Source organism: Lepidochelys kempii, chromosome 8 (genome assembly GCF_965140265.1).
Source record: "Lepidochelys kempii isolate rLepKem1 chromosome 8, rLepKem1.hap2, whole genome shotgun sequence".
Classification (NCBI taxonomy): Eukaryota; Metazoa; Chordata; order Testudines; family Cheloniidae; genus Lepidochelys; species Lepidochelys kempii.
Genome location: NC_133263.1, coordinates 1,366,002 through 1,390,885, shown reverse-complemented (window position 1 = coordinate 1,390,885; position 24,884 = coordinate 1,366,002). Strand labels below are relative to the sequence as shown.

The window sequence follows — 24,884 nt, the reverse complement described above, 5'->3', positions numbered from 1 at the left end:
CACCCTCACCTCCATGCACACAATCCTGCCCCAAGCCTCCACCCGCATCCCCGCCCCCATGCTGCTGCAGAGCCCAGGGTGCCAGAGGCCGAGGAGATGCTGCCAGACCAGCCCCATGCTCGTAGAGGCGCCCCTTTCCTCACTATCTGCCTGGCAGGTCCCTCCGCCCCCTGCCATGCCCCACGGCCTGCGAGCTCCAAGGGCCTGAGGAGAGAGGCTGGCTTTGGGGGTCATCTGGTCCCACTCCCTCTGCCCAGCGCGGGCAGGTCTGCAAACAAGCCCAGCAGCACCAGCGCCCCTGAATTGCTGGGAAGTGGGACCCTGAGTTCTGGGACCCAGCCCCCCTGCCCCGCCCTGCCCCCAGCTCCCCAAGGTGTGAGGGGTTAACTCAGGCCTGGGAATCAGCTAACTGCTGTGGACTCTGGTGGGTGGGCCATGCCTGGGGAGAAATCCCGCCCAGCTGTGGCCAGGAAAGAGCTGAGTGGGGCAGCTGGAGCTGCTCTGGGGCATGGAGAGTCAGGGAAGCAGCCAGCCCGCCTGGAAGGGAGCTGGGCAAGAGCCGCTGGGGGACGATGGCTGCCTGGAGAGGAGGAAGGTTGGTGCCAGCCCTGGCAGTGCCCCACAGATCTGTGGGTAGGTGTGAAGGGGGTGTGGGAGCCAGGAGCTGGGGGATTGGTTACCGGACCCTGTGTGTTATGCAGACAAAACCACACAGAATCGTTTCAGGGGACAAGACAAGACGTCACGTTTATTATACCACAATTGGATTTATGACCAATGACTAATATCTAATACCTGTGTGTACCCCCCCCTGCGCCCCCCCCCAATGTTCTGCAGCTGCTGTATAGTTACCAGTCCTGAACGTAGCTCATGGCGGCTCACTGGCCAGGAAAGTCAGGCACAAGGGAGGGCTGGGGCTCTGTGGGGCGCGCATTGAGGCCCTTCCATGTGGGCAGCAGAATGTTACTCTCCAAAATCTTCCATCTCCCCCAGCCTTTTCGTAGGCTTCAGTTTGAATCCAGAGTCTCCAGGTCTTGCTGTGTCAGGCTGCCTCTCGGTCCGTGTGACTGATCCTCCCTCAACTGCAGACGTGACTTTCCGCCTGGGACCTGGCTCTGATGTTTCTTCAATTGTACTTTTGTCCTTTTCTTTTGAGGGTGGGCTCCTCTTGCTTTGTCAGGGCTGCTGTCTGCATCTTCAGCCCTTGGGTGTTTACACTTTATTTCATCAGGACAGGCTGGGGCTGGAGGTTGATTCTATCATCCATCCATCCCTCATTCCCACATCGAAACTACACTCATCAGATTACAGCCGGGTTTAGCAAAATGGAGTGAGCATTTTAAAATGGACAGGTGTAAAGAACGGCAGACAGGGAGCAGAAGTTACAGTGTTGAGGCCGTGCAAGTTTCAGTGATTTAAGCAGCAATTGGATTGAAAGTGAAACTCAATTAGCCAGTTCTTGGGGCAACCGGTTTTATGAATGAATGTTGTTTCATTCATAAAACTTTGCTTATGAAGTTATATTAATAAAGTGAACAATTAAAAACAATGTCATGTATTCGTTCTACCTGTGGCCCCAGCAGGGCCCGACTGGAAGTTGTCCTGGCTGCAGGGTTGGGTCACTTGTGGCTGAAACAGTCCAAGTATGTGGGGAAGGGTCCCGGGGGAACTTGTCAGGGCAGGGAAGAGCTGCTAACCGGTGTGTAGCCCATAGCTTCTATCTGCCGCTGCGCCGGGGCTTGCAGGGGAGCTCATGTGATGGCTCGGGAGGTGATCCCTCAGGGAGTCCACTCGCTCTGGACCCCTGGGGCCTCCACCCCCCGAAGGGGATGATGCCACCCTGATCTCTAGACCGGAGCGACTCTCAGCCAGCGTAAAACAGGAGGGTTTATTGAGCGTTGAACCCAGCACAGGAAACTCTCAGGGCCTCAGGCCTTGCCTCCCTCAACACAGCACATCCCAGTCTCCCCTGCACCCAGGGGGGCTCTGCCTGCCCCCTCCCTCCAGCCCAGAGCCCTCCTGCTTCCCAACTGGGCCTCTGATATCACCGGCCCCAAGCCCCCCTCCCCCCATTGTCTTCTCTGCAGGTAAACAGGATTGTAAACAGGGTTGCCTGGGCCTCCTCTCCTCTCTTGGCAGCCCATTGTCCTCCCACTGGCCAGACCCGGCTGGGCCTCCTGAGCTGGGCCACCAGGTCACCAGGTGGGGTCTCCATTCTCCACGCCAGTGGTTGGGGTCCCAAGTTCGGTCCTGTGTCCCAACAAACTCCCTCTCCCCTCACCTTGTTAAACCCGTAGCACCCAGGGAAACTGAGTCCCACCCCCTCTGCATGCAAACCATAGGAAAAACAAGAAAATCCCCCATAGGAAACAAGGGAAAACAAGAAACTCCCCCACTTCATCACTCCCCCTCCCTGCTGTGTGTGCCTTAGACTCGCAGTGCGCTCTCAGAGCGAGCTCCGGCTCCTGGGGCAGGGGCTCTGGTTCCCTGAAGCCCCATGTGTGGTTTTTGTGCCCCCTCTAACCCCCCCGCTGGCAGCTCCCCATTATTGGCTCCAGCCTGCAGTGCCAGGCGTGGCTGGGATGCTGGGCTGTGGTGGGCAGGGCCTCTGCCTGCTGGTGTGGTCTCTGGCTGTCCCCTGCCCGCAGCTGCAGCCGCCTTCTGCCGTGCACCTGTGCAAACACCTGCCCCCGCCCCTGCTGCCACCCCCAGGGCATCTCAGCCACCTCCGTGAGACACGGAAAATGTCTCCTCCTTGGCGTGGCCCCCAGGCCCCGCATGGAGCCTCGAAGCAGGAGCTGCTGGCTTGGGCCGTGTGCGACGCCCTCACCCCATGTGGAGCCAAACCCCCTGGCCCTCAGCGTCAGCTACAGGGGGCCACCGTGCACATCCCCCCAGTGGGGTCAGGTGCACAGAGCCCTGGGCCGTGGGGCTGGCACTGGCTGCCCTGCAGGTGGGGGGATGGGGCAATGGGCCGGGCCACTCTCAGCCCTGTATGTGGAGTGTCGGCGTGGGGCACGGATGGGGTGATGGCTGCTCCCCCCCAGCCTGCTTCTCATGAGGGTGGGGATGGGTTCAGGCTGCCCAGGGACTTGGGCAGGGCTGAACCGTGCCCCAGCGAGAAGGCTCCGGCCCTGCGGGGACCAGGCATGGGGCACTAAGGGAGCGTTCCTGGGGCCGGCAGTCTCCGGCCCCGCTGCAGGAGCAAGCATGGGGAGCGTCTCAGCCAAGCTGGCTCTGCCCTGCTGCTCTCTGGGGACCCAGGCCGGACGTGGCCTTCGGGGTCACAAGTGAGAGGAGTTGGCTGTTCTCAGCTTGCTCCCTGCTGGGGGCTTGGCTGTGTCACCGGACACTGAGCTGTTCCGGCAGCGTGGTGCCTGTGAATGGATACAGGGGGGCTCTGGGGCGGGAGGCAGTGGCCCCCCGGGGGCTGGGGTGACACTTTCAGGTGACTCAGCCGATGACTCCTGGTCTCTCAGTGGCCCGGGAACCCACAGGCTCGTTACCGGAGCAGCAGGCAGAGCGCGGCGTCAGTCATGCCCCCCCTCGGTCTGCGCTGCCTGGAGGACCGAGTGCTCCGCTCACAGGGGAGGGATCCTGTGCCCACCACTGCACAGGCCTGGCTCCCCTGCTCGGCGGGTGAAGGTGCCAGGCGGCGCAGGAGCTGGGGCGGCCTTGCTGCTGGCCGCGGGTGGTGCAGGGAGGGGCTGGTCAGTTTCTGGCCAGGCAGAGTTGGGCACCCAAGCCCTGGGGCATGGCAGAGGCACCATGTGCCCTGGACAGCAGCACTGACCGATCACCACTCGCCACTCCCGCTCTGCCCATCTCTGCCTGCCTGGGGATTCCTGGCAGGCAGCAGGTGCCCTCGAGCCAGTGCCCAGGTCAGGGGGTCGGCCAGGCCTGCGCTGAGCTCTTCTTCCCAGCCTGGTGCTCTGCCCTGCCCCATCCCCACTGGCGGGATGGGTTCATTCTGCACCCGCAGCCCCTCCATGGGGCTAGAGAGCATTAGCATCCCCTCCTGCCCTGCCCCCCAGGGTCTCTGTGGGGAGGCTGTCGAGCCCCCAGCCCCTCCCGCCCCATAGCATGTGCAGCACTGCCTGCACGGAAGGGGAGGCCCCTGGGTGCCGAGCTGGGGGCTCCGGCTCCATCAGTGAATGGTTAACACTGTGCGTGGAGCAGGGGAGGGAGCAGGGCAGCTCAGCTTCCTCTGGGGCTGTGTCTCGGGCTGCTCAGCCCCAGGTTGTAGGTCCCCAGGCCATGGTGCTGAGGACATGGCCCTGCTGCGTTAATGCAGGCAGCTGGTTCAGTAACAAGAAGTTGCCATGAAGTGCCAGGGCTGGCCCAGTGGGAGGGGGTAGCTGGACAAAGGGAACTGTTATTATTGGCCCCTATGTGTGCCTCAGTTTCCCCGTGATGTTGCATTGCTATGAGGGAAGGGGGTTAAGTCCCCTCCCGGTCTGGGGTTGGACAGGCTCACTAAGGAACTGGCTGAAACTGACCCAGATCAGCAGAGGCCAGAGAGACAAGGCCCTGGATCGAGGCCCCCAGCGAGGGAGCAAAGGCCTGGGAGGTGGGTGGGGGGGCCGCACTGGCTTGTGCAGGAACTGGGAGCTCTCCGCAGGGGCTGGCGAAGGGCAGGGCCTGCAAATGGATGGAGCTCTCGCCAGCTCGGCTTCGGGCGTTGCTTTGGGCTGGCCAGGCTGGGCTGTGCTTTGACCTTCCTTTTCGGGGCTCTTCTCAGGACTCCTGCTCTGTGCCTGCTGCTGAGCGACCCCCGGCTCTGCCCACGCTCCCTGGCTGCAGGGAGAAGGGACGTTCCCTAACTTGCCAGCACTTGACTGCGGGACCGACTTTCCCTTGCCGTCGTGCGGCGGGTCGGTATTTACTGACAGCTGGGGCATGGGTGGGCGCAGTGCTGTGCAGGGGCAGATGTGGGGTCTCCTGCAGCACCGTGGGATGGGGTGGGGGGCAGGGAGCAGCCCGGCCTGTGCCGGCGGTGCAGCTAATCCCCTCCGCAGGGAGAGTTTCCGCAGCTCTTTTCAGTGCCCGGCGCCCGGGCCACGTCTCAGCGTCTGTTTTGTTCAGGAGTAAACACGCGGCTGCCTCTCCTCTGCTCAAATGCCCCTTGGTGCAGGGGCGAGGGCCATCAGCCGCTCTCCGCTCGCCGCCTGCAAACGGCGCGGCCACGCGGCACTTCCCACTCGCTGCGCTTCGCCCGGATGGGGCTCACGGCCGCACAGGGCAGCGCCGCCAGCCCCAGGACTCGCCCTGCCCCATGCTCCCCCAACACCTGTGAGCCTGGGGAGCCTCCTGCACGGAGCCCCCTTGGCTGCATCCCCGGAGGGACAGGCCCTGGCCACCCCCCACCCCGGGGGCCCTCCCCACCCGGTGCCGTTCTAGGCTAAGCAGCCCCCGGAGAGAGAGGCCCTGGACTGAGCGAGCTGCCCCCCTCCAGCGGGCGCTCCAGGGACAGGCCCAGCGAGGTGGGGGCAGAGTCCAGCTGCGGGCTGCAAAGTGTCTTGCGGTGGCTGGTCGGGGGTTCAGGAGATGTTGCCATAACCCCACTGGCCGGCACCGCAGCGCCGCTCCCAAGGCAGGCAGCTAACCTCGGGCCCATTAATGGCAGCGTTCCTGCCTGCCAGAGCCATCGGGCAGCTCTCACTGGGCCCTGCTTGGGGTGTCGGCACGGCAGGGCGGGCATGGACACTCGCTGGGCTCCTCTCTTGTAACCTGCCGCCGTCCGGGGCGAGGGGTCCCCAGCTCTGGGTGCTGCCCTGGTGGGTGATTCCCGCTGGGCCTGTCTCCCCTGGAGCCCCTGTGCCTCTCGCTCCGGGGCTGGGCACTGGACCCCGGGGGGAGTTGGAACGGGGCGACCTTGGCCCCCCAGCCCCGAGCGCTGGGGCCCAGCTGCCCCCTTGTGCTGGGCGTGTGCTAGGTGAGCCCCCAGCCCAGCCCCACTCAGCCCAGCAGGGCCCTTGTCCGGCGTGGGGCTGCCCCACGCCCCGTCTCTGGGGAGGAGAGAGAGCCAGTGCAGGGCACCGGCTCACAGGGCATCCAGTGAGATGGCAGCAGAGCTGGCCAGAGAGCCTGGGGTCCTGCTCGCAAGCCTGGGCCTTCCCTGCCCGCCAGAGATGTGTGGCAGTCAGAGGGGCAGGTGCCAGCCCAGCTGCAGTAATGGGCTGTGGCAGCACCGGAGAGCACCGCGGCAGAGAAACCTGCTCGGGCCCCTTGCAGTTGGCAGCTTTCCCCTTCTCTGGACGCGTCTCTCTCTTCTTACTGTGTGTTGCACTCCACGCATCCGATGAAGCCCACCAAAGCTTATGCTCTAATCCGTGTGTTAGTCTCTAAGGTGCCACAAGTCCTCCTGTTCGTTTTATGAATCCTCAGTTTCGCTGTCCAGGCAAGGTCTGTGTCATCACAAGTGATAAATTCCATAAACAATGGCTCCTGACTGTCTGTAATAGGAGTCAACCCTCTGAGTGCTTTGGGGTGGCAAAGAGCTGCAAAAGTCCATATTTTGCATTTATTGCACTGTGTGTCTCTGGCTGGACATGCATCATCTCTTGGGATATGACTTTTTCCACAGCTGGAACTTGTCACTCTCAGCCTGGGAGTTCTCCCTCCTTGCCTCAGGGGTTTTCTGACAATGACTTTAACTCTCAAAAAGAACAGGAGGACTTGTGGCACCTTAGAGACTAACCAATTTATTTGAGCATGAGCTTTCGTGAGCCACAGATGCATCCGATGAAGTGAGCTGTAGCTCACGAAAGCTCATGCTCAAATAAATTGGTTAGTCTCTAAGGTGCCCCAAGTCCTCCTTTTCCTTTTGCGAATACAGACTAACACGGCTGCTACTCTGAAACCTGTCATTTAACTCTCAAGTGTCTGTTTATAGCTTCAAGCTAGTTTCAGGTTTTTCAGGTTGCTCCTGCCTTTTGTTCTGGAGTGTGACTAATGCTGGGTGCTTTGCTAGCTGGATAGCTGGGGCTAGGGTTAAATCTCTCTTCAACTGTAGCTGCTGTGAAAGGTTTTTATCTGTTAACCCAACAACCAACCTGGCTATTTTTGTGTTTTGCATCTCCAAACTCATAGTTTTCAGCCAGTGCATACAGAGCCCTTATAAAACATTCAACATTCTCCCTGGTTCTTGGATTCTCTGCTGAAAACATGCTTCTTTCATAAACCACATTTCTCTGGGGTATAAAGTAGGCATCAAACATAGCAGGAGCCCTTTCATAGTCCTCTTTGTGACTGTCTTCAGAAAAGTCAAAGAATTTAAAGATATCCTCTGCCTGCTTCCCCATAGCATAAATTAAGGATGATACCTGTATATCTCAGGTGTCTCTGTGCAGTTTGTTTGCAATGTGAAATCTTGCAAAACCCTGTGCGGGTTGGTCAGTGCTGAAGTTCTCTGGGGCACTGATGACGGGATATTGATGAGACCCTGCAGCCGCTCTTGCTTTGTTCTTTCTGTCTCTGCTCTTAGTTTACTCTGGACTCCATGTCATGTCCTGATCTGGCCTGGTCACCCGCTGTGTTCGTCACAAGGGCCTTCAATGCTCCCCCAGGTATGGCTGAGGGTGGTTCAAAGAAGGTATTTCTCTCACAGTGCCCCCTAGTGGTGGAGCAGGATGACACAGCTTAGCATTGCATTATGGGGTGTCCCGGGGTTCCCTGTCCTTCCCCACACCACAGACAGGCCCCTGCCCTTGTTCTTCTCCCTGGTTAATTTCACCTGCTAAAAGGAATCAACCTGCTTTCTCCCCTTGATGTAGACTAGTCTGAACTGCCAGGGGCAGGGGTGCCAGGAGCACTCGCGCTCAGCTCTCTCTCCCAGGATGTGGGCTGCAGGTCGGACCAGGCAGGAGCGCAGCATGAGGCCCCCTGGGCTGGCAGTGAGCCAGAGGGCCAGAGCGGGCTGCCCAGAGCTGTGGGGAGGATGGGAGCAGGTGCGCGGGTGGGGCTGGGGGCAGGAGGGGAGCCCCCCTCATTACAGGTTCCCCCTTGGGTGAGTATGCTGTGTCCAGAGCTGCACCGTCACCGTGCCAGGGCCTGGGGGGGCACTGTCCTGTTGCTGGCTCCCACACAGCCCGAGGGCCTGTCCCTGGCAGTCACAGAGCCTGTCCCTGCAGACGGAGCCAGGTCCCGGGCAGGGCTGCGAGCTGGGTCTGGTGTCTGACCGAGGGCCCAAAGCATCTTGGCATCCTGCCGCCTCTCGAGGTGCCAACCCTGCCCATTTAGCATTGTTAGACTGTCATTAGCCAGCAGCAAATCCCAGCCCTGGCAGTTCTGAGCTGATTGCGCTTCCCCACGAGGCAGCTCGGGGCTGGAGCCACTGGTAGAGCCTGATGCTCGCTGCCACCTAACATCTGCATTGGGACGTGAACCCAGGGCGCACGCCCAGCCGGCCCCCGCCCCGGGTCAGGGGAGCGCCAGGCCCAGGGCGCACGCCCAGTCGGCCCCCGCCCCGGGTCAGGGGAGCGCCAGGCCCAGGGCGCACGCCCAGCCGGCCCCCGCCCCGGGTCAGGGGAGCGCCAGGCCCAGGGCGCACGCCCAGCCGGCCCCCGCCCCGGGTCAGGGGAGCGCCAGGCCCAGGGCGCACGCCCAGCCGGCCCCCGCCCCGGGTCAGGGGAGCGCCAGGCCCAGGGCGCACGCCCAGCCGGCCCCCGCCCCGGGTCAGGGGAGCGCCAGGCCCAGGGCGCACGCCCAGCCGGCCCCCGCCCCGGGTCAGGGGAGCGCCAGGCCCAGGGCGCACGCCCAGCCGGCCCCCGCCCCGGGTCAGGGGAGCGCCAGGCCCAGGGCGCACGCCCAGCCGGCCCCCGCCCCGGGTCAGGGGAGCGCCAGGCCCAGGGCGCACGCCCAGCTGGCTCCCCACACCCCTGGGCCTGGAATCCGGGTGGCAGGAGCATGGGGTGTGAATTCTGCAGCACTTGCAGGCTAGGCCCCCCGTACGTCTGTACCCACCGGGCCACGGCAGGCTGTGGCTGACTAGAACAGTAGCGAGCGGGTTGTGTGTGGCGGTTGCAGGGGGGGGCGTGTGCAGTGGTTGCCCTTGGAGGGGGCCGTGGTTCCATGGGTGGGGGGTGCAGCAGTGTGCGGTGGTTTCCCTGGCAGGGTGGCTCAGATCCCAGCCTGTGAGATGGGCGATAAGAGTGGGCTACTGGAGGTACCTGGGGTCTGAACAAGGAGGTCAAACAGAGGGACAGACAGAGCTTGAACAAGGGGTTCCCACAGCTTGGCTGGGCTTTGGGCTGCCTGCCTCTGTGGGCTCCCCTAAGGACTCCCTGTGCTGTGCCCGCTGCCTGCCCAACCCCAGCGCTGGGTGAGTGTCGCTGCAAACGCTGGGCGAGGGGCATTGCCCGCGCGGAGGGGACACGTCTCTCCCGGCGGCGTCTGGCTCAGCTGGACTCGCTGGGCAGAGCTCCCGGGGGGAGCCGGGGGCTGGAGCCCAGAGGAGGCGGTGGAGTCCGAGGAGGCGGTGAGGCCGCGGGGCCCACCCTGGAGGAAGCCTGAGCCCCCTCGGGGGTCTGGCCCACTGCAGAGGTCCTCCAGAGGCGTAGCACCCAGCCTGTGTATCTGTGAGCCCAGGTTGTTTCTGTGAGGGGGTGAAACGGATGCTACAAGCCAGGTTTGTCCCGGGTGCAAGCCTGTTTCTTTACAAGGAATGGACCCAAAGCCATGTGTCCCTGACCACAATAGCAACAAACACCAGCAGGCAGTTTCCATCCTGCCCCTGCAGCCAGCCTGGTGCTCCAGGGAGCTCTGTCTCCCTGCTCCCTCTCAGGGCTGCTTCTCTCTTTGGCGCTGTCTTTCCACCACTCTCAGGAAATCCTCAGACCTCACAGCTTAGCTCTGATCAGATGTTGCAGGGCAGCCCAGTGCCTTGGGTGGTGGCTTGTGTTATTTTCAGTTACCATGACAGAAAGGGGCATTTAATAGCTCCTTCTATTTGGCCTGCTTGAAGGGTGCTTAGCCCACTCCTTGGATTTAATGAGGTCTGAGATGATCCAAAGACCAAAGACCCACTGGATGGCAGTGGCTGACCTTCCAGCCATGAACCTAGCTCGAAACCTGCTGCCATCTCCACGTAAGAATTTGCCAGGGAGCGGGAGAGGAACCACGCTGCATTCGGGCTGTGGGCAGGTTTCGGCCAGGTGTAAGGCTGGGACTGGGGTCGGGGGGCTACAGCGGGGCAGGATGGAACAGCCTGATCCCTGGCGCCTTTGCACGCTGGGTGGCTGCTTGGTGCCCCTGAACTCCTCCCCCGCTGCTCTTCACCTGCACCAGCCTCTCCTTCCCCCGTACCAGCCCTGCGCTCCAGAGACAGGCCTTTGTGCTCAGCTGTAATGAGATTTCTGCTTGGCTGGCCGGAGAGAAAATCCAAGGCAGAAGCTTGAAAAGCCTCAGAGACCTCGCAGCTGGGGCCCCTTCCTGCTCCGGCCATGTGCTCCCAGCCAGCACGTCCGACCGCTGCCATGCCCCTGGCACCTGGAAGACCAGCTTCTGGCCTCTGCCATGCATCTGGCCCCCGCCCTGTGCCTGGCCCCTGCCACGCCCCTGGCCCCTGCAATCCCAGCCCCCGCCACGTGCCCAGCCCCTGCCATGCCCCTGCCCCCCCAGCTCCTGCCATGCCCCCAGTCCCTGCCACGCGCCTGGCCCCTGGCCCCCACCATGACCCTGGCACCTGCAAGACCAGCACCCGGCCCCTGCCACGCCCCCAGTCCCTGCCACGCGCCCGGCCCCTGGCCCCCACCATGACCCTGGCACCTGCAAGACCAGCACCCAGCCCCTGCCACGCCCCAGCACCTGCAAGACCAGTCTCACCACATGTCCAGCCTCCAGCCCCCGCCACATGCCCAGCCCCGGCCATGCACCCCAGGTCCAAAGGGGCCAGCGTGGCGTAGCTGGGCTGGGGGGTTTGGGGCTGACCGTCTCTTCCTCCTGCTCTGCCTTGCTAGTGCCCTGATGCTGTGGGCTGGCGAAGGCCTCTACGTCAGGCCCAAGTCTAGTGGCTGGCACTGCCTGTGTGGATGTGCCAGTCGGTGTCAGTGGGGGCACCCTGTGGTCATTGTCTGGCTGGTGGCAGTGCCCAGGAGCCCCGGAGCCAATAGTGAGAGTCCTGCCCCTCTGGGCTTAGCCCCTGGGCATACCCCCACCCTATGGTGGCAGGAGGACCCAGCCTGCGCCCCTGCCCCCCAGAGGCCAGAGGGGGAGCCCTGCTCTGCATGCCTGGCGCCCGCCCGGCTCTGGGCTCACCGTGTGCGGCGGGGCAGGGAGATGCCGACCTGATGGCAGGCTACCAAGGTCTGTGCTGCAAAGCTTTCTGGGACACAGCCTCGCCATGCAGCATCCAGATGGCTGGGACGTGTCAGCAGGAATGAACGAGAGACGACGCCAACGCACCGTTTGCTGCGCTCACTCTGGGGCTGGCGTCCCCCCCAGCCCCAGCCAGCGCCCCGGAGCGCACGGGGCCTCCGCTCCTACCAGGCCGCCTCTGGCTCTGGCCCCTGGCTCCTGGCCCAAGAACAGCCTGGCACAGAGCCCCTGGGTGCAGAGGGCAGGGCTGCCAAGCGCCTCCCCCAGCCTGACAGGATTGAATCAACTCCTGCCAATGGCTCATTTCATCCCCTTAGTGGCATTAGCCCGATTTCTGTACTTCTCACTTTCCCAACCTTCCTCTGCCGTGTGCACCTCCCTCAGCTGCATTCCCCAGAGCCCCGGGCAGAGCCAGGGCCTTTCCAATACCCAGCGAGGAGGCCATGGCCAGAGGAGACTCCAGCCCTCTAAGTCACCTCTACTAGGCCAGACAAAGACCCTGCGACACAGCTGGATCTGGGGGGCGGAGGTGAGCATGTGTGTTCCTCCCTGCTCCCTTATACATGAGCTTGGTTCACCCCTGCATGAAGAGGGACCCAGGATTATCCAGCACTTTCTTGCAGCCTAGTTTTGGTTGTCTCAATGCCCAGGAATCCTGCAGCAGGGAGTTCCATGGGTCTGAAGCATTGCCTTTCACTGGTTCTACAGCTCAGCTGGCCAGCCCCCAGGGGCCCTGCTGTTTGTACAGTGGGGCAGTGGGGTAAAGAAGGATGTGTCCCCGGACTCCTGTGCCGTCCCTCCAGCCATGCCCAGCTCTCTCCTTTCCTTCCACGCTTCCAATCTCATGCCGCCAGTGCACCTAGCAGATAACTTCCCACCTGAGCCCCTCCCTGCTGCTGCCTGTCTGTGGGGAGGGGCCACGGGGACTCTCCTGCACCCCATCACCACAGCAAACCTTGCCCTGGGTGCAGGCCATTGGAGCCTCTCCCCAGCACAGAGGAGAATTAAATTCAAAATTCCAGCCTGTCTTCCTGGAGCCCCAGGTGCAGCATGGGCCAGGTCTGAGCAGCCAGCCCAGGGTGTGTGGTGGGGTTTTCACCTCCCCTGAAGCACCCGCCAGCCCCTTGCCGGGGACAGGATGCTGGGCATGGGGGACTCCCAGTCTGAACTGCTGAGGCAGAGGGGACACGGGAGCTGGTGGCCCTCTCTGGAGTGTACGGCTGCTCCCTGGCTCCTGCCTCCGGGGCACAGGCTGCACCAGGGCCCCCGGCCAGCTGACGGTGCTGGGGAGAGCCCAGGCAGCTGGCGAGGGGCTGCAGGGGCATGGAGAGGCTGGAGGGGCGAGGGGCTGGGCTGGTTCAGCCAGGCATCTGTGCGAGACGAGGCATCTGTGTGAGATTTGTCCATCGGCGCAGGTCTTCCTCTGCCACACCCTGACGAGCCAGGCCCCACCCTCCTCCCACCTGCCTGCAGCAGGGCTCCTGGCAGCCCCCAGCCCCTCCCGGCCTGCAGCGTGGGCAGAGGCAGCTCAGAGTCCGTGCCAAGGCAGCTGTGGTAGCTCCCAGTGGCTGGACAGAGCCCCACCAAGGGCTGCTAATGCCACAGAGAGAACATGTCCTCCGTGCCCGCCCAGGAGCTCTGAGCGGGTCCCCCTGGCCCCCGGGCCCTGGGAGGAAGAAGCTGAGCTGGATTCCTGCTCCCTCCGGAAGGGTCTAGTCCTGGAGCAGGGGGGCTGCAAATGCGCCAGGCCGAGACCCTCGCGTGTCGAACAAGGATGGGCCCCGTCAAAGAGAGACATCTCAGTCCCTGCTTATTCCTCCTGCCTGGCGCTTCACAGCCTCCCACCTCCCCCTCTGTCCCAATCCAATTTAATTCACACAAAGGCTGCAACATGCCGCTTAGCCCTGTGCTGCAATCGCTCTGGAGAAAAGAATTAACTTTTAATTCCATCTTAATTACTCCAGCAATAATCCAGGGGCAGCCCGCCGCGCTCAGCCGCGCTCATGACATCAGCACGGCGGTCACATGATGAACGCCCTTGTCCGATGACCAGCTGGGTGATCAATCACAGGTGATGATTGTGCCCAGGGTCCTGGGAGAGTGCTGAGCCCCTCGATCAGTGCGCTGGACTGCGCATGTGGTTCCCGCTTTTCCCATTTAGTCCATTGTCGTTTCAGCACAAAGAACTGCACGAGTGAAACGCCAGTGGCCCTGCAGCGGCCTCTCTGGAGGGCTTGTGGACTGGGGCCAATATGGTGCAGCCCCCGGGATCCAAGCCCTGGCTCCCCATTGCACACAGCTCAGCGGGTGTCCTAGGTCCTGACCTACACCGCTTTGCTATCCCAGCCTTGAGCAGACCTTGCCATGCAGCCCAGTGCCTTGGGTGGTGACCCACTATTTCTAGCTCTCGCAGCATAAAGGCGCTTAATTGTTCCTTCCATTCACCCTGACTGAAGGGGGCTCAGCAGCTTTAGCCAGGTCTGTGACTGGCTTGTTGGCAGCCATTAGCCCTTACAGGTTAACAATATTGCACAGAAACACCCCCCCACCCCCGCCTGGTGCAGACAGAGCCACCTGCAGTGGGGCAAGGCTGGTCACTCATTACTGGGGACGGGGCTCTGAGGCCAGGCCCCTGGCTGGTGGGAATCGGCAGGAGGCATTATACTTGCCCAGGATCAGGCCCTCCTTTGCCAAAGCAATCTGGCCTTTGACTTTTAATCCCTTCCAGCCTCTCCCTAGAGTGAGCCACTCCCCCACCGGCCCAGCTGCTCACAGGAACACTGTCCTGGGGCTGACCTATGTGTGCAGCCCCACGTCGTGTGGGGGAGCCTGTGCCCCTGGTTCAGGTCCCAGCGATCCACCCGCCTGCAGCCCATCAGCATCCCACCGTCCCAGCCAGAGGGCTGCAGCCCAGGGAGGCTGTGCCGAAGTGGGGGGGTTTCTTGTTATTTTCACTGGTTTGCATACCGAGGGGTGGGACTCAGTTTCCCTGGGTGTTACTGGTTTAACGAGGTGGTGGGAGAGGGAGGTGGTTGTTACAGAAGGCCAGGGACTGGCCTGGAGAATGGGCTCAGGAGTCCCAGCCGGGTCTGGCCAGTGGGAGGCCAATGGGTGTGGAGAGAGGACCCCGGTAACCTGACCAGCCAGATGGAGGAGAGGCTGAGAGGAGAGGAGTCCAGGTGGCTTGATTACCTGGGACAGAATACAAAGGAGAGAGGCGGGACTGCGGGCTGGTGATATCAGATGCCCAGGTGCATCGGGGTCTGTGCCTGGCATGACAGGGCCCCAATCAGCACTGGGTTCTGGGCGGCGCCCGGCGCGACGGGGCCCCGATCTCGGCTGGGGTCTGGGCGGCGCCCGGCGTGATGGGGCCCCGATCTTGGCTGGGGTCTGGGCGGCGCCCGGCGCGACGGGGCCCCAATCAGCATTGGGTTCTGGGCGGCGCCCGGCGCGACGGGGCCCCGATCTCGGCTGGGGTCTGGGCGGCGCCCGGCGCGACGGGGCCCCGGTCTTGGCTGGGGTCTGGGCGGCGCCCGGCGCGACGGGGCCCCGGTCTCGGCTGGGGTCTGGGCGGCGCCCGGCGTGACGGGGCCCCGATCTCGGCTGGGGTCTGGGCGGCGCCCGGCGTGATGGGGCCCCGATCTTGGCTGGGGTCTGGGCGGCGCCCGGCGCGACGGGGCCCCAATCAGCATTGGGTTCTGGGCGGCGCCTGGCGCGACGGGGCCCCGATCTCGGCTGGGGTCTGGGCGGCGCCCGGCGCAACGGGGCCCCAGTCTCGGCTGGGGTCTGGGCGGCGCCCGGCGCGACGGGGCCCTGGTCTCGGCTGGGGTCTGGGCGGTGCCCGGCGCGACGGGGCCCCAGTCTCGGCTGGGGTCTGGGCGGCGCCCGGCGCGACGGGGCCCCAGTCTCGGCTGGGGTCTGGGCGGCGCCCGGCGCGACGGGGCCCTGGTCTCGGCTGGGGTCTGGGCGGTGCCCGGCGCGACGGGGCCCCGGTCTTGGCTGGGGTCTGGTGCTGCCGGGATACACTAGCTAAACGCTAACACCAGCTGGCAGCGCGCAGTGCTTAGCGGGGCTCAGGAGGGATCAGGCAGCTCTCAGTGCCGGGTGGTGAGAACATCCAGGCTGACACAGCGAGAGGATCAGACGAATCCGGGCTCTAAGCCGGGCGCTGCCTCGGGCGGGGAGCCCCACAGGGCAGCATGGCTGCTCCAGGCCTTGGGCCTGCCTCTGCTGGCCCCGTTCGGAGACAGCCCAGGCCTGCCCCTTCTTCCTCTGTCCCTGGTGCGCAGTGCCGGGGGGCGGGCTGGGGTCAGAGGGGGGCTCAGCCACGGTGCTGCATGGCAAGTTCATGGCTAGTGTCACGGTCTTGCTCAGCCCAAGACCTAGGGGCCCCCTGGGCCGGTGGAGTAGAGGGGGCAAAGTGCCCAGGCGAAGAGCCAGCGCCGGCCTGTTAAGCCCAGGGAGCAGCCTGGGCACCTGGAAAGGGGCAGGGCTGGCGGCCGGGCAAGGGCCTACAGGGGAGGAACTGAGCCCTGCGCCATGAGGGCCAAAGCCCGGCCTGGGGGCTGCCCTGGGCTGGGGGGCATTCGTGGGTATTGAGGGCCCATGGCTGGTGCTTCTGAGGGGCAGGAGCCCCCGCACCATCCTGCCCAGAGGGAATGCTACCCAGGCCCTTCTCCCCCGGCTCAGCCCCCGGCCCCCGCGGTCCCTGCCTCACTGAGCTGTTCTCCGGTTCCTTGCCTCCAGCCCAGGCAGAGCGGCCCCAGCCGGGTGTGCCCAGTGCTGGCGGGAGCCTGGCAGTGCCCGCGGGGCCATGCGCCAGCTGCTGCAGGAGTGGAGCCAGCTCCCCCTCCCCCGCGGCTCCACAGCAAGAGGGAGAGGGAGCGAAATTGAAAGTGATCTCCCCAATCTGTATTAATTAGGCTCTATTAACTCGTCAGCGCGCCGGCCACGCCATGGGCCACTTCCCGGTGAAGGCACCTGCCAGCGTGGGGCTGCAGGGCACAGCGAGCAGGGTGGGCACGATGCTGCACTGGCTGGGGGGATGCAACCCTTCAGAATGTGCCCCTGGCCCTGCCCAGGCCTGGCATTGCAGCGTGCAGGGGTTGGCAGCTCTTCCCGCCCCGCCCCGCCCTGTGGGGCTGGCAGCCCACCACCCCCGGCTCCCCTCTCCCTCCCATCAGGGACATGGAGCTTGGGGCTGGGGGAAAAGCTGGGGGCCGTGAGGGTGAGCAGCCAGTAAGCCTGGCACGGAGGTTTGAGGGGCAGGAGCTGCTCCCTAGGGCTGCAGGGTGGGACTGGGCAGAGCCTGGCATGGGGACTGTGTGGGGTACAGAAGCTGCTCTTTTGGGGCTGTGGGATAGTGCTGGTCAGAACCTGGCATGGGGCGTGTAGACCATGGTGCATGAGGGGCCGCTTGGCCCTTTCTGCCCACGTGGGCATTGGCGCTTGGCAGGGGTGGAGAGGGACCTGCCCAGACTGCGGGGCACGGGCCCCCACTCCAGCTGTCTCCGCCCCACCTGGACTAGAGGGTGCCCTGCCAATGGCCCGTGCCTTGAGGGGGGGTGATTCCCCCTTCCCTCCCTCCCAGCAACTGCACTTGGAGCCCTTGTGCCCAGGCTGAGCCAGACCCGGGCACCACCCATCCCTGTGGTGCTCTGTTCTCAGGGAGCCGGGGGCCCGTCTGCTCTCCATCCCCTCCCCGCGCCCGAGGGGCCCCAGCCCGGTGCCGCCACGCTGCCTGGCAAACAGCAAACGCTCCCTAGGCGCCAGCTCCATCTGCATCCCTGAGCGCCTGGTGGGGGCTGGGCAGTGCCGCCGAGGGGAGGGGAGAGCACCACAGGGAGTCAGCCAGCCCCCTAGAGAGGAAAGGCCCCATGTCCCCTTCCCTGCCCCCCTGAGCCAGCCTGCAACTGCCTTGGGGCCCGTTCAGAGCCAGCGCACCCTAGGAGGGAAAAGCCCGTTCCCGTTCCCCACCCCCTGAGCCAGCCAGCCCCCCGGTGGTTCTGGTACCGAGGGCGGACTGGCCTCGCTGTGCGGTTCGGCTCAGCAGGAGGGGCTGGAGCGGGGGCACGCTGGGGGCAGGGTCCTCGCCGCCCGGTGGGCTCTGCGGGCAGGGGCAGGGCGGTGGCCTGGCTCGGAGGGACAGGAAGGTCCTAGGGACGCTGTGCCTGGTACCAGCCCAGTGGCTGGTATGCCTCTCAGAGCGGGGGCTTTGCAGGGGCCAGCAGCATCCCAGCTCCCCCGCCCGGTGCCAGGCCAGCGGGTGGGTTCTTGCTGGTATTGGAATCGCAGCAGCAGAAGCTGGGGCTGGAACCTGTCCCTGGAGGAGAGAAAATAACAACAGCGCAGGGAGCAGATGGAGTGTGCAAAGCACCGGCCCCTCGCACCAGCCTTGCTTTGCAGGGCCCTGCCAGCTCCCAGGGCACATGCGTGTGCAGGGCTGAGTGTGCGCAGGGCCATGTGCTCTTTCCATCAGGGCTGGGGCCATGGCAGGGGGTTGCGGCCACCTCCCACCGGGCTCTCTCTGGGCTGGGAGGAAATGGGATGTGGATTCGAAGAGGCTTCACCCCACCCCACCCCCTGGCTTTGCTCATAGGAGCCAGGCGTGCCCCCCAAGGGGCGGGGCCCTGAACGGGATGTACGGGCACCAGGACCCAATGGGGAGTGAGCGGTCTGGGGAAGCAGGACCATCCCGCCCGCCCCCGGGCGCCCCCATTCTCTCACTAGGGCAGCTCCGTGGGCAGGGAGCAGGAAGGGAGGGGGCCCCGGGCCAGGTCCCCCTTTGTCACTAAAGCCAAGCAGGAGGGAAGCAAGCCTGGGGGAGGGGCCCTGAGAGAGCGGGAGCCGAGCAGGCTCACTGGGGCGCAAGGCCCCCAAAATGCTCCTGCAGATGAGTGCGGGTTCGGGTGTGAGCACCTGTGTAACCCGGCACCCATGTGGGCTGCTTGTGGGGCCTAGCCATGTGCGTGTACGTGTGTGCGGGTGCGCACAGGCGTGCCCACATGTTCACACTCGTGTGTGCACATGCCCCTGTGCTTACGCCTGCCTGCACCCGGACCTGCCAGGCCACCCGCCGCCAGGTCTGTCCTGGCCTCTCCAGGAATCAAAGATCACGTTGTGTGATGGAACCTCCAGGAATACGGCCAACCCAAACTGGCAGCCTGAGTGTGTGTGCGGGCGAGCGGGCGCCTGCTGCCAGCCGTGAGCACGCTCGAGCAGCCTCCTGTCTGTGCCACGTGGGCGCTGGGGAGCTGAGCTTCCCCCGAGCAGCCGGGACGAGTCTCGCGAGCCCCCCCAAACCCTGAACAGCCGGGGCCACACCTGCCAGCCCCCCCAAACAGCTGGGGCCATGCCTGCCAACCCCCTCCCCCAAACCCCGAACAGCTGGGCCCACACCTGCTAGCCCCCGAAACCCCGAACAGCTGGGCCCATGCCTGCCAGCCCCTCCCACAACACTTTGATGTGGCTCCATCTCAAAGGCTGCTCTCCTAGAGCCAGGTCCCTCAGCTCCTGCCCACCCCAGGAGCCCCTGCAAGGGGCAGAGGGGCTCAGCGGCCTGTCACCCTGGCATCCCAGCTCCTGAATCCCAGCCGGGCACACCTGGCGCGCTGCCCACAGGGACCAGGCAGCCACCCCTGGGCCTGAGGGCCCTGTGCAGCTTTCCTATGCCTGCGCATCCCCGGGGGCTGGCGAGGGGGCACTGCAGGGCCAGGGCAAAGGCGAACTCTGCCGGAGGGGGGACTGGGGAGGGTAGAGCCCCACGGTGCGGGGGGCTCTGGGTCACTTCCTCTGAGGGAAGGTGGGTCCGTTGGGGTTGGGCGACATCTCATGTTTGCTGCCTGGTCTCCAGCCCTTGGCTGGCCCTTTCTATCCAGGCTAGACGCAGAGGGAGTGAGCCGGGGGCCAGGGCCAGGCTGGCTGGGCCAGGCACCCCTGCCCCTTGCTGTGTGGACGCCCAGGCCTGGCGCCCCTGGACACAGGCTCTCGGTGGCTCCTCCATCAGACTCCTCACCGGTGAGCTCACTGGTGTCTCCACAGCAACCCCGGTGAGCTCATGCACGGCGCTGGTGACTTCAGCAGGAGCAGATGGATCTGAGAGGAGCAAAAACATCCTGTTTTTGTCAAAATGCTGACAAGTAAGGCTGGGAACCCGCAGGGGATATGGGGGTGCCAGCCTGGTGGCACTGGGCGCTGCTGCCCACACAGGGACCGGAGACTGAACTGCCCCCCATTCTCAGCGATGCCCTGGCCTCCAGTGCAGGGCCAGGGCTTTGCAGCAGGAGTGGCTGTGATCCCGGGGTTCCTGGGGGTGTGGGGCAGTGGGAGGGCGCTGCCCAGGGGTCGCAGCTCCAGTCCAGGATCCAGCGCCCAGCCCCACCACCGCCCGGCACCTCATTTGCTTTCGAGGGCTCGTGGCAGCCGAGACGCCAGCTGGTTCCATGGGTTTTCAATCAGATCCCGATTTTATTCCAATCAGATACAAACAGCCTGCCCGGCTCCCACAGCACCCCAGGACCCGGGCTCTCTGCAGCCGGCACCGCCCTCGCTCTGCTGCAGGCAGCGTCCCGGCGGCTCCAGCGAGGGCCAGAGGGCAAGGGGGACATACTGGCCCCCGCCCGCTGCCCCTGCGATGCGGCTGGAGCAGGGCCGGCGTGTCTCTCACCGGCGCTGGGAAGCACGGGCCCCGCTGCAGGGCAGACGTACCCTGGGGGGAACATGGGAGGTCCCTCTGCAGCTGGGATTTTCCCCGCTCTCCTGGGAGCTGGGCTGGGCCATGCCGTGGCCTCCCCACCAGACACCATGTTGCCAGCCCTGGCAGCGTCTCCCTGACAGGTGTTGGGAGCAGAGGTGGGAGCAGGCCTCGCGCTCACGCTCCCTGCCCTGGCTGGGAGCCTGGGCCCAGGCCCCGTCTGGGAGGGGGCCCCGAGGGTGGTGGGCCAGGCTGCCCGGGCTGGGCCTGCTCCGGCTCCTGGGCCTGCCACCAGGATCAGAGCCAGGCCAGCGGCCGAAGGCTGGCGCAGCCGGAGCCCGGGCCCAGCTGTGCATGGAGGGGGCTGCACAGGGCCTGTCTCTGGGGGCTCAGTGGGGCAGCTGCATTGCCCCGGCGGGAGGCCGGGGGGCCTGGGGAGAGGGAGGGAGGCAGCACCGCAGCTGGCCTCGCCCAGGAGAGCAGAGTTGACTTCTCCCACTTCAGCTCTTCAAGGCAGCAGAGCAGCTCGTTAATTGTTCATCCCCTGGCGCCACTAATGAAATTAACTCTGCCCAGCGCACAGCAGGCTCCGCTGGTCGCACGCCACAGCCCCGCCCCTCCCCCACAGTGCCCTCCCACATGCCCCCTTTCCTACCCCGCAGTGCCCCTCCCCTCCCTCACAGTGGCCCCCCACATGTCCCCCTCCTACCCCGCAGTACCCCTTCCTGCTCCCACTTCACCCCCCCCCATGCTCCCTCTCCCACCCTGCAGTGCCCCTCCCCTCCCCTCCCCTCCCCCACAGTGCCCCCACCACGTGCCCCCTCCTACCCCGGCAGAGCTGGGGTGCAGGGTGAGGGGCGGGCACAGCACCTGCCGGCCGTTTGCTGGTTCTGGCTGTTTACGGTCTTTGCCTTCCGGAGCGCCACCCACTTCTCCTCTTGCTGGGGACTCTGGGGACCTGCCAGAGGGGCCCAAGTGCTGGGCCGGGAGGGGGCTGAGGCTAGGGAGGGGCCACGCCCAGTTGTGGGGAGCGGAGAGGCCATTCCCCAGCTTCACCCTCGGTGGCTGCGGCTGGACTGCGGGGGGGGCACCCTTGTTCCTGCTGCCCAGGGCCAGTGCAGCGCTCGGGCTCCCTGCCTGCCTGCCCGCCACCCCTCCTGGGGTTGGGAGACGCTCCTCCCCGTGGGCGATGGCATCCCTGGGGCGGAGCCGCCCACTGGGCCTGCCCATGCCCAGAGCTGAGTGTGAGGGGTGGAGAGGGGAGCCTGGCTGCAACGCTGGCAGCATCGTGGCCGGCAGGTGTCCAGGGAAGTGCCCCCACCTCCTAGAAAGAAACAGCCCCCAATCTTCTCCTGTGTCAGATGCCTGGGGGGTGTTGGCCCGTGACCTGGGACCCCAGCAGAGAATGTACTCCAGCCCAGCGCTGCCCAAACGCCTGCCCCAGCCATTAGCCATCTCGCAGCTCAGGCTGGAGCTGGCAGCCAGAGGCTCCCCGCAAGCCAATGCCAGGGCGCAGGGGTCCCATCCCAGCCGGCGCTAGCCCTGTGCAAGGCACAGCCGTGGGGAGCCATGCGTGGGGCTGCACCCGCCCCCGGGAGACCAGCCCAGGGCTCAGCACCCGCCCCAGGGAGCAGCGAGCTGAGATGGTGCCCACCTGCCTTGGCCTGCACTGTCCCAGTTCTGGTGCGTCCCTTCCCATGCGGGGAGGGGCCCTGCTGCCCCCCATCAGTGACGCGTGCAAGGCAGCGCAGGTCAGCGTGCTCTGGGACACCGGGCCAGGAAATGCGGGTTTCTATGGAAACCCCGACTCGGCCTGGCATCGGTGCTGCCCGACGGCGTGCCGTGCAGCCGGGCGAAGGGGCAGCCTGCGGGGGGCAGGAGAGGGGAGCGCGGGGAGCGGGAGTGCGGTTCCCTTCCCCACAATGGCCCAGTTTCCATGACATTTAAAGTGCAACACGCCGGCCGCAGCATTTCCTCTTTACCGCTGCTCCAGCAGGGCAGAGGGAGGCGCCCGCCGGAGGCCGGTTCCCTGCCCAGCTGCCCGGCTCAGGCCTGCTCCACGGGAGAGCTGCAGCAGGGTCCTTCCCTGCCGGGGCTGCGCACGGCTGGGCCCAGGGGGCTGTGCACTCAGCCATCACTGCCCAGTGTGGCCTGGCTGGGGGCCAAGAGGTGTCCCTGGGGGCTCTCAGAGCAGCAGCACCTGCAGCCCAAAGGCCAGAGTCCAGGGAGAGAAGAGCCCCCAGCCAAGGCCTGCAGCCCAGGGGAAGGGTGTACTTGGGTGGGGGGGTCTGTGTGTGTGTGCAGCCTCGGGGGGGGGCTCTACAGGTGGCATGGGGGTCTCTGCACCCATCTGTGAGCGCCCCCCGTTGGACCCCATCATTGCCTGTGTCGTTAGCCATGGATAGCAGCACATGGGCGCCCGGTGCGTTTATTATCAGGCTCCCCCCCACCCCCCGGCATGTGTCTGGGGTGCCCAGGCTGCTCCCTGGCATGGGTGATTGGCAGCCTCTGCTCTAGAGAAGCCCAGCCCTGGAGCCGGACCGAGACCCGATGGCCGGGGTCGAGGGGAGGGCCCGGGCGGGCAGCTCCAGCTTCATCGCTCCCAGGCCGGAGAAGTCAGCTCCATGGCCCCAGGCTTCCTCCCTGCCTGGACTGGCTGGGGCACAGAGCCGATCCCAGTGCGACTCCCCACTGCAGGTCTCTGCTGTCCCTCTGAGTCCGACGGCCTGGCCCAGGATGGGAGCCAGGTGCTGGAGCTCAGACCTTGCTCTGACATTGACTTGCTCTATGACCCTGGGATCACTTGCCCTTAACTGCCTCAGTTTCCCCACCTTCACAATGGGTGCAATGGGCCTGACAGCCCACCTGGGCAGCCAGGAAGGGGTGTCTGTGAAACGGGAGATGGCTCGTACCTGGTACTGGGAATGAGTGTGGATGGGCCCAGTGCCCTGATCCAGACAGAACCGAGCAGGACGTGGGGTCGGGACGGTTGTCCAGATCTGGGCGGTACCGGGGGGATGGGCTTGCCCCGATCCAGGCAGTACTGGGGGGGGAAGATGGGCTGGTTGCCCTGATCTTGTCGATATGGGGGGCGGATTCCCCGATTTGGGCTGTCCTGGGGTGTCTAGGCCGGTTGCCCCGATTTGGGCCTACCGCGGGGGTCGGTTTCCCCGATCTGGGCGGTACGGGGGGACGGGCCGGTTTCCCGGCCTGGGGGGGGCTCGCCCCGCACCAGCTGTTGCTCGCTGCGCTCCGCTCCGCGGCGGATCCAGTCCGCGTTTTGCAGCCCTGCCGGGCTCGCCCCCTCCGCAGCGCCGGCACCGGGCTGGGCCAGTCGCTCCCCGGCAGCTGCGGGCTCGGGACCCGCCGCCCGCTCCCCGCGAGCCCGGCCATGGGCTGCCGCGCGCCGCGAGCCCCGCGCCGGCTGGGGCGCTGAGCGGGGCGGGGATGGCCGCGGCCGCTGCGCTCTGGCGGGTCCTGCTGGCCGGATCCCTGCTCGCCGCCCGCCCGCCCGCCGGTGAGTGGGGCCGGGGGGGGTCGGGGGGGCCGGGCACGGACCCCACCTGTGCAGCCCCCGCATCGGAGAGCGCAGCCCCCGGCCAGCCCTGCGCCCCCCCCATCGCGCAGCCCCCGGCCAGCCCTGCGCCCCCCCCGCACCGCGCAGCCCCCGGCCAGCCCTGCGCCCCCCCCCGCACCGCGCAGCCCCCGGCCAGCCCTGCGCCCCCCCCCGCACCGCGCAGCCCCCGGCCAGCCCTGCGCCCCCCCCGCACCGCGCAGCCCCCGGCCAGCCCTGCGCCCCCCCCCCCCGCGCCGCGCAGCCCCGGCCAGCCCTGCGCCCCCCCCCCCCGCGCCGCGCAGCCCCCGGCCAGCCCTGCGCCCCCCCCCCGCGCCGCGCAGCCCCCGGCCAGCCCTGCGCCCCCCCCCCCCGCGCCGCGCAGCCCCCGGCCAGCCCTGCGCCCCCCCCCCCGCGCCGCGCAGCCCCCGGCCAGCCCTGCGCCCCCCCCCCCGCGCCGCGCAGCCCCCGGCCAGCCCTGCGCCCCCCCCCCGCGCCGCGCAGCCCCCGGCCAGCCCTGCGCCCCCCCCCCCGCGCCGCGCAGCCCCCCGGCCAGCCCTGCGCCCCCCCCCCCGCGCCGCGCAGCCCCCGGCCAGCCCTGCGCCCCCCCCCCCGCGCCGCGCAGCCCCCGGCCAGCCCTGCGCCCCCCCCCCCCGCGCCGCGCAGCCCCCGGCCAGCCCTGCGCCCCCCCCCCGCGCCGCGCAGCCCCCGGCCAGCCCTGCGCCCCCCCCCCCGCGCCGCGCAGCCCCCGCCCGCTCTGCGCCCCCCCCCCCGCGCCGCGCAGCCCCCGGCCAGCCCTGCGCCCCCCCCCCCATCGCGCAGCCCCCGGCCAGCCCTGCGCCCCCCCCCCCCATCGCGCAGCCCCCGGCCAGCCCTGCGCCCCCCCCCCATCGCGCAGCCCCCGGCCAGCCCTGCGCCCCCCCCCATCGCGCAGCCCCCGGCCAGCCCTGCGCAGCCCCCGGCCAGCCCTGCGCCCCCCCCGCACCGCGCAGCCCCCGGCCAGCCCTGCGCCCCCCCCGCACCGCGCAGCCCCCCGGCCAGCCCCTGCGCCCCCCCCCCGCCACCGCGCAGCCCCCGGCCAGCTCTGCGCCCCCCCCCGCGCCGCGCAGCCCCCGGCCAGCTCTGCGCCCCCCCCCCGCGCCGCGCAGCCCCCGGCCAGCTCTGCGCCCCCCCCCCCCCCCCGCGCCGCGCAGCCCCCGGCCAGCTCTGCGCCCCCCCACACACCGCGCAGCCCCCGGCCAGCTCTGCGCCCCCCCCCCCCCCGCGCCGCGCAGCTCCCGGCCAACTCTGCACCCTCCCTCGCCAGGTCTTTCTCCCCCCCCG

General features: G+C 66.5%; 1 protein-coding gene across 4 annotated transcripts in view; it reads left to right on the top strand.

The window, feature by feature from the left end:
- The first annotated feature begins 409 nt into the window (after window positions 1-409).
- The window catches only part of UNC5A (unc-5 netrin receptor A), a 95,577-nt gene continuing 71,102 nt past the window's right edge, over window positions 410-24,884 (top strand). For 2 of the 4 annotated variants that reach the window (XM_073355138.1, XM_073355133.1), the window contains exons 1-2: window positions 410-633; window positions 7,487-7,568. In XM_073355138.1, the coding sequence (XP_073211239.1) occupies window positions 436-633; window positions 7,487-7,568 (280 nt within the window). In that variant the 5' untranslated portion in view covers window positions 410-435. Of the gene's footprint in view, window positions 634-7,486; window positions 7,569-23,257; window positions 23,526-24,884 lie in introns of those variants that run through there. The other 2 variants (XM_073355136.1, XM_073355134.1) reach the window with 2 other exon arrangements.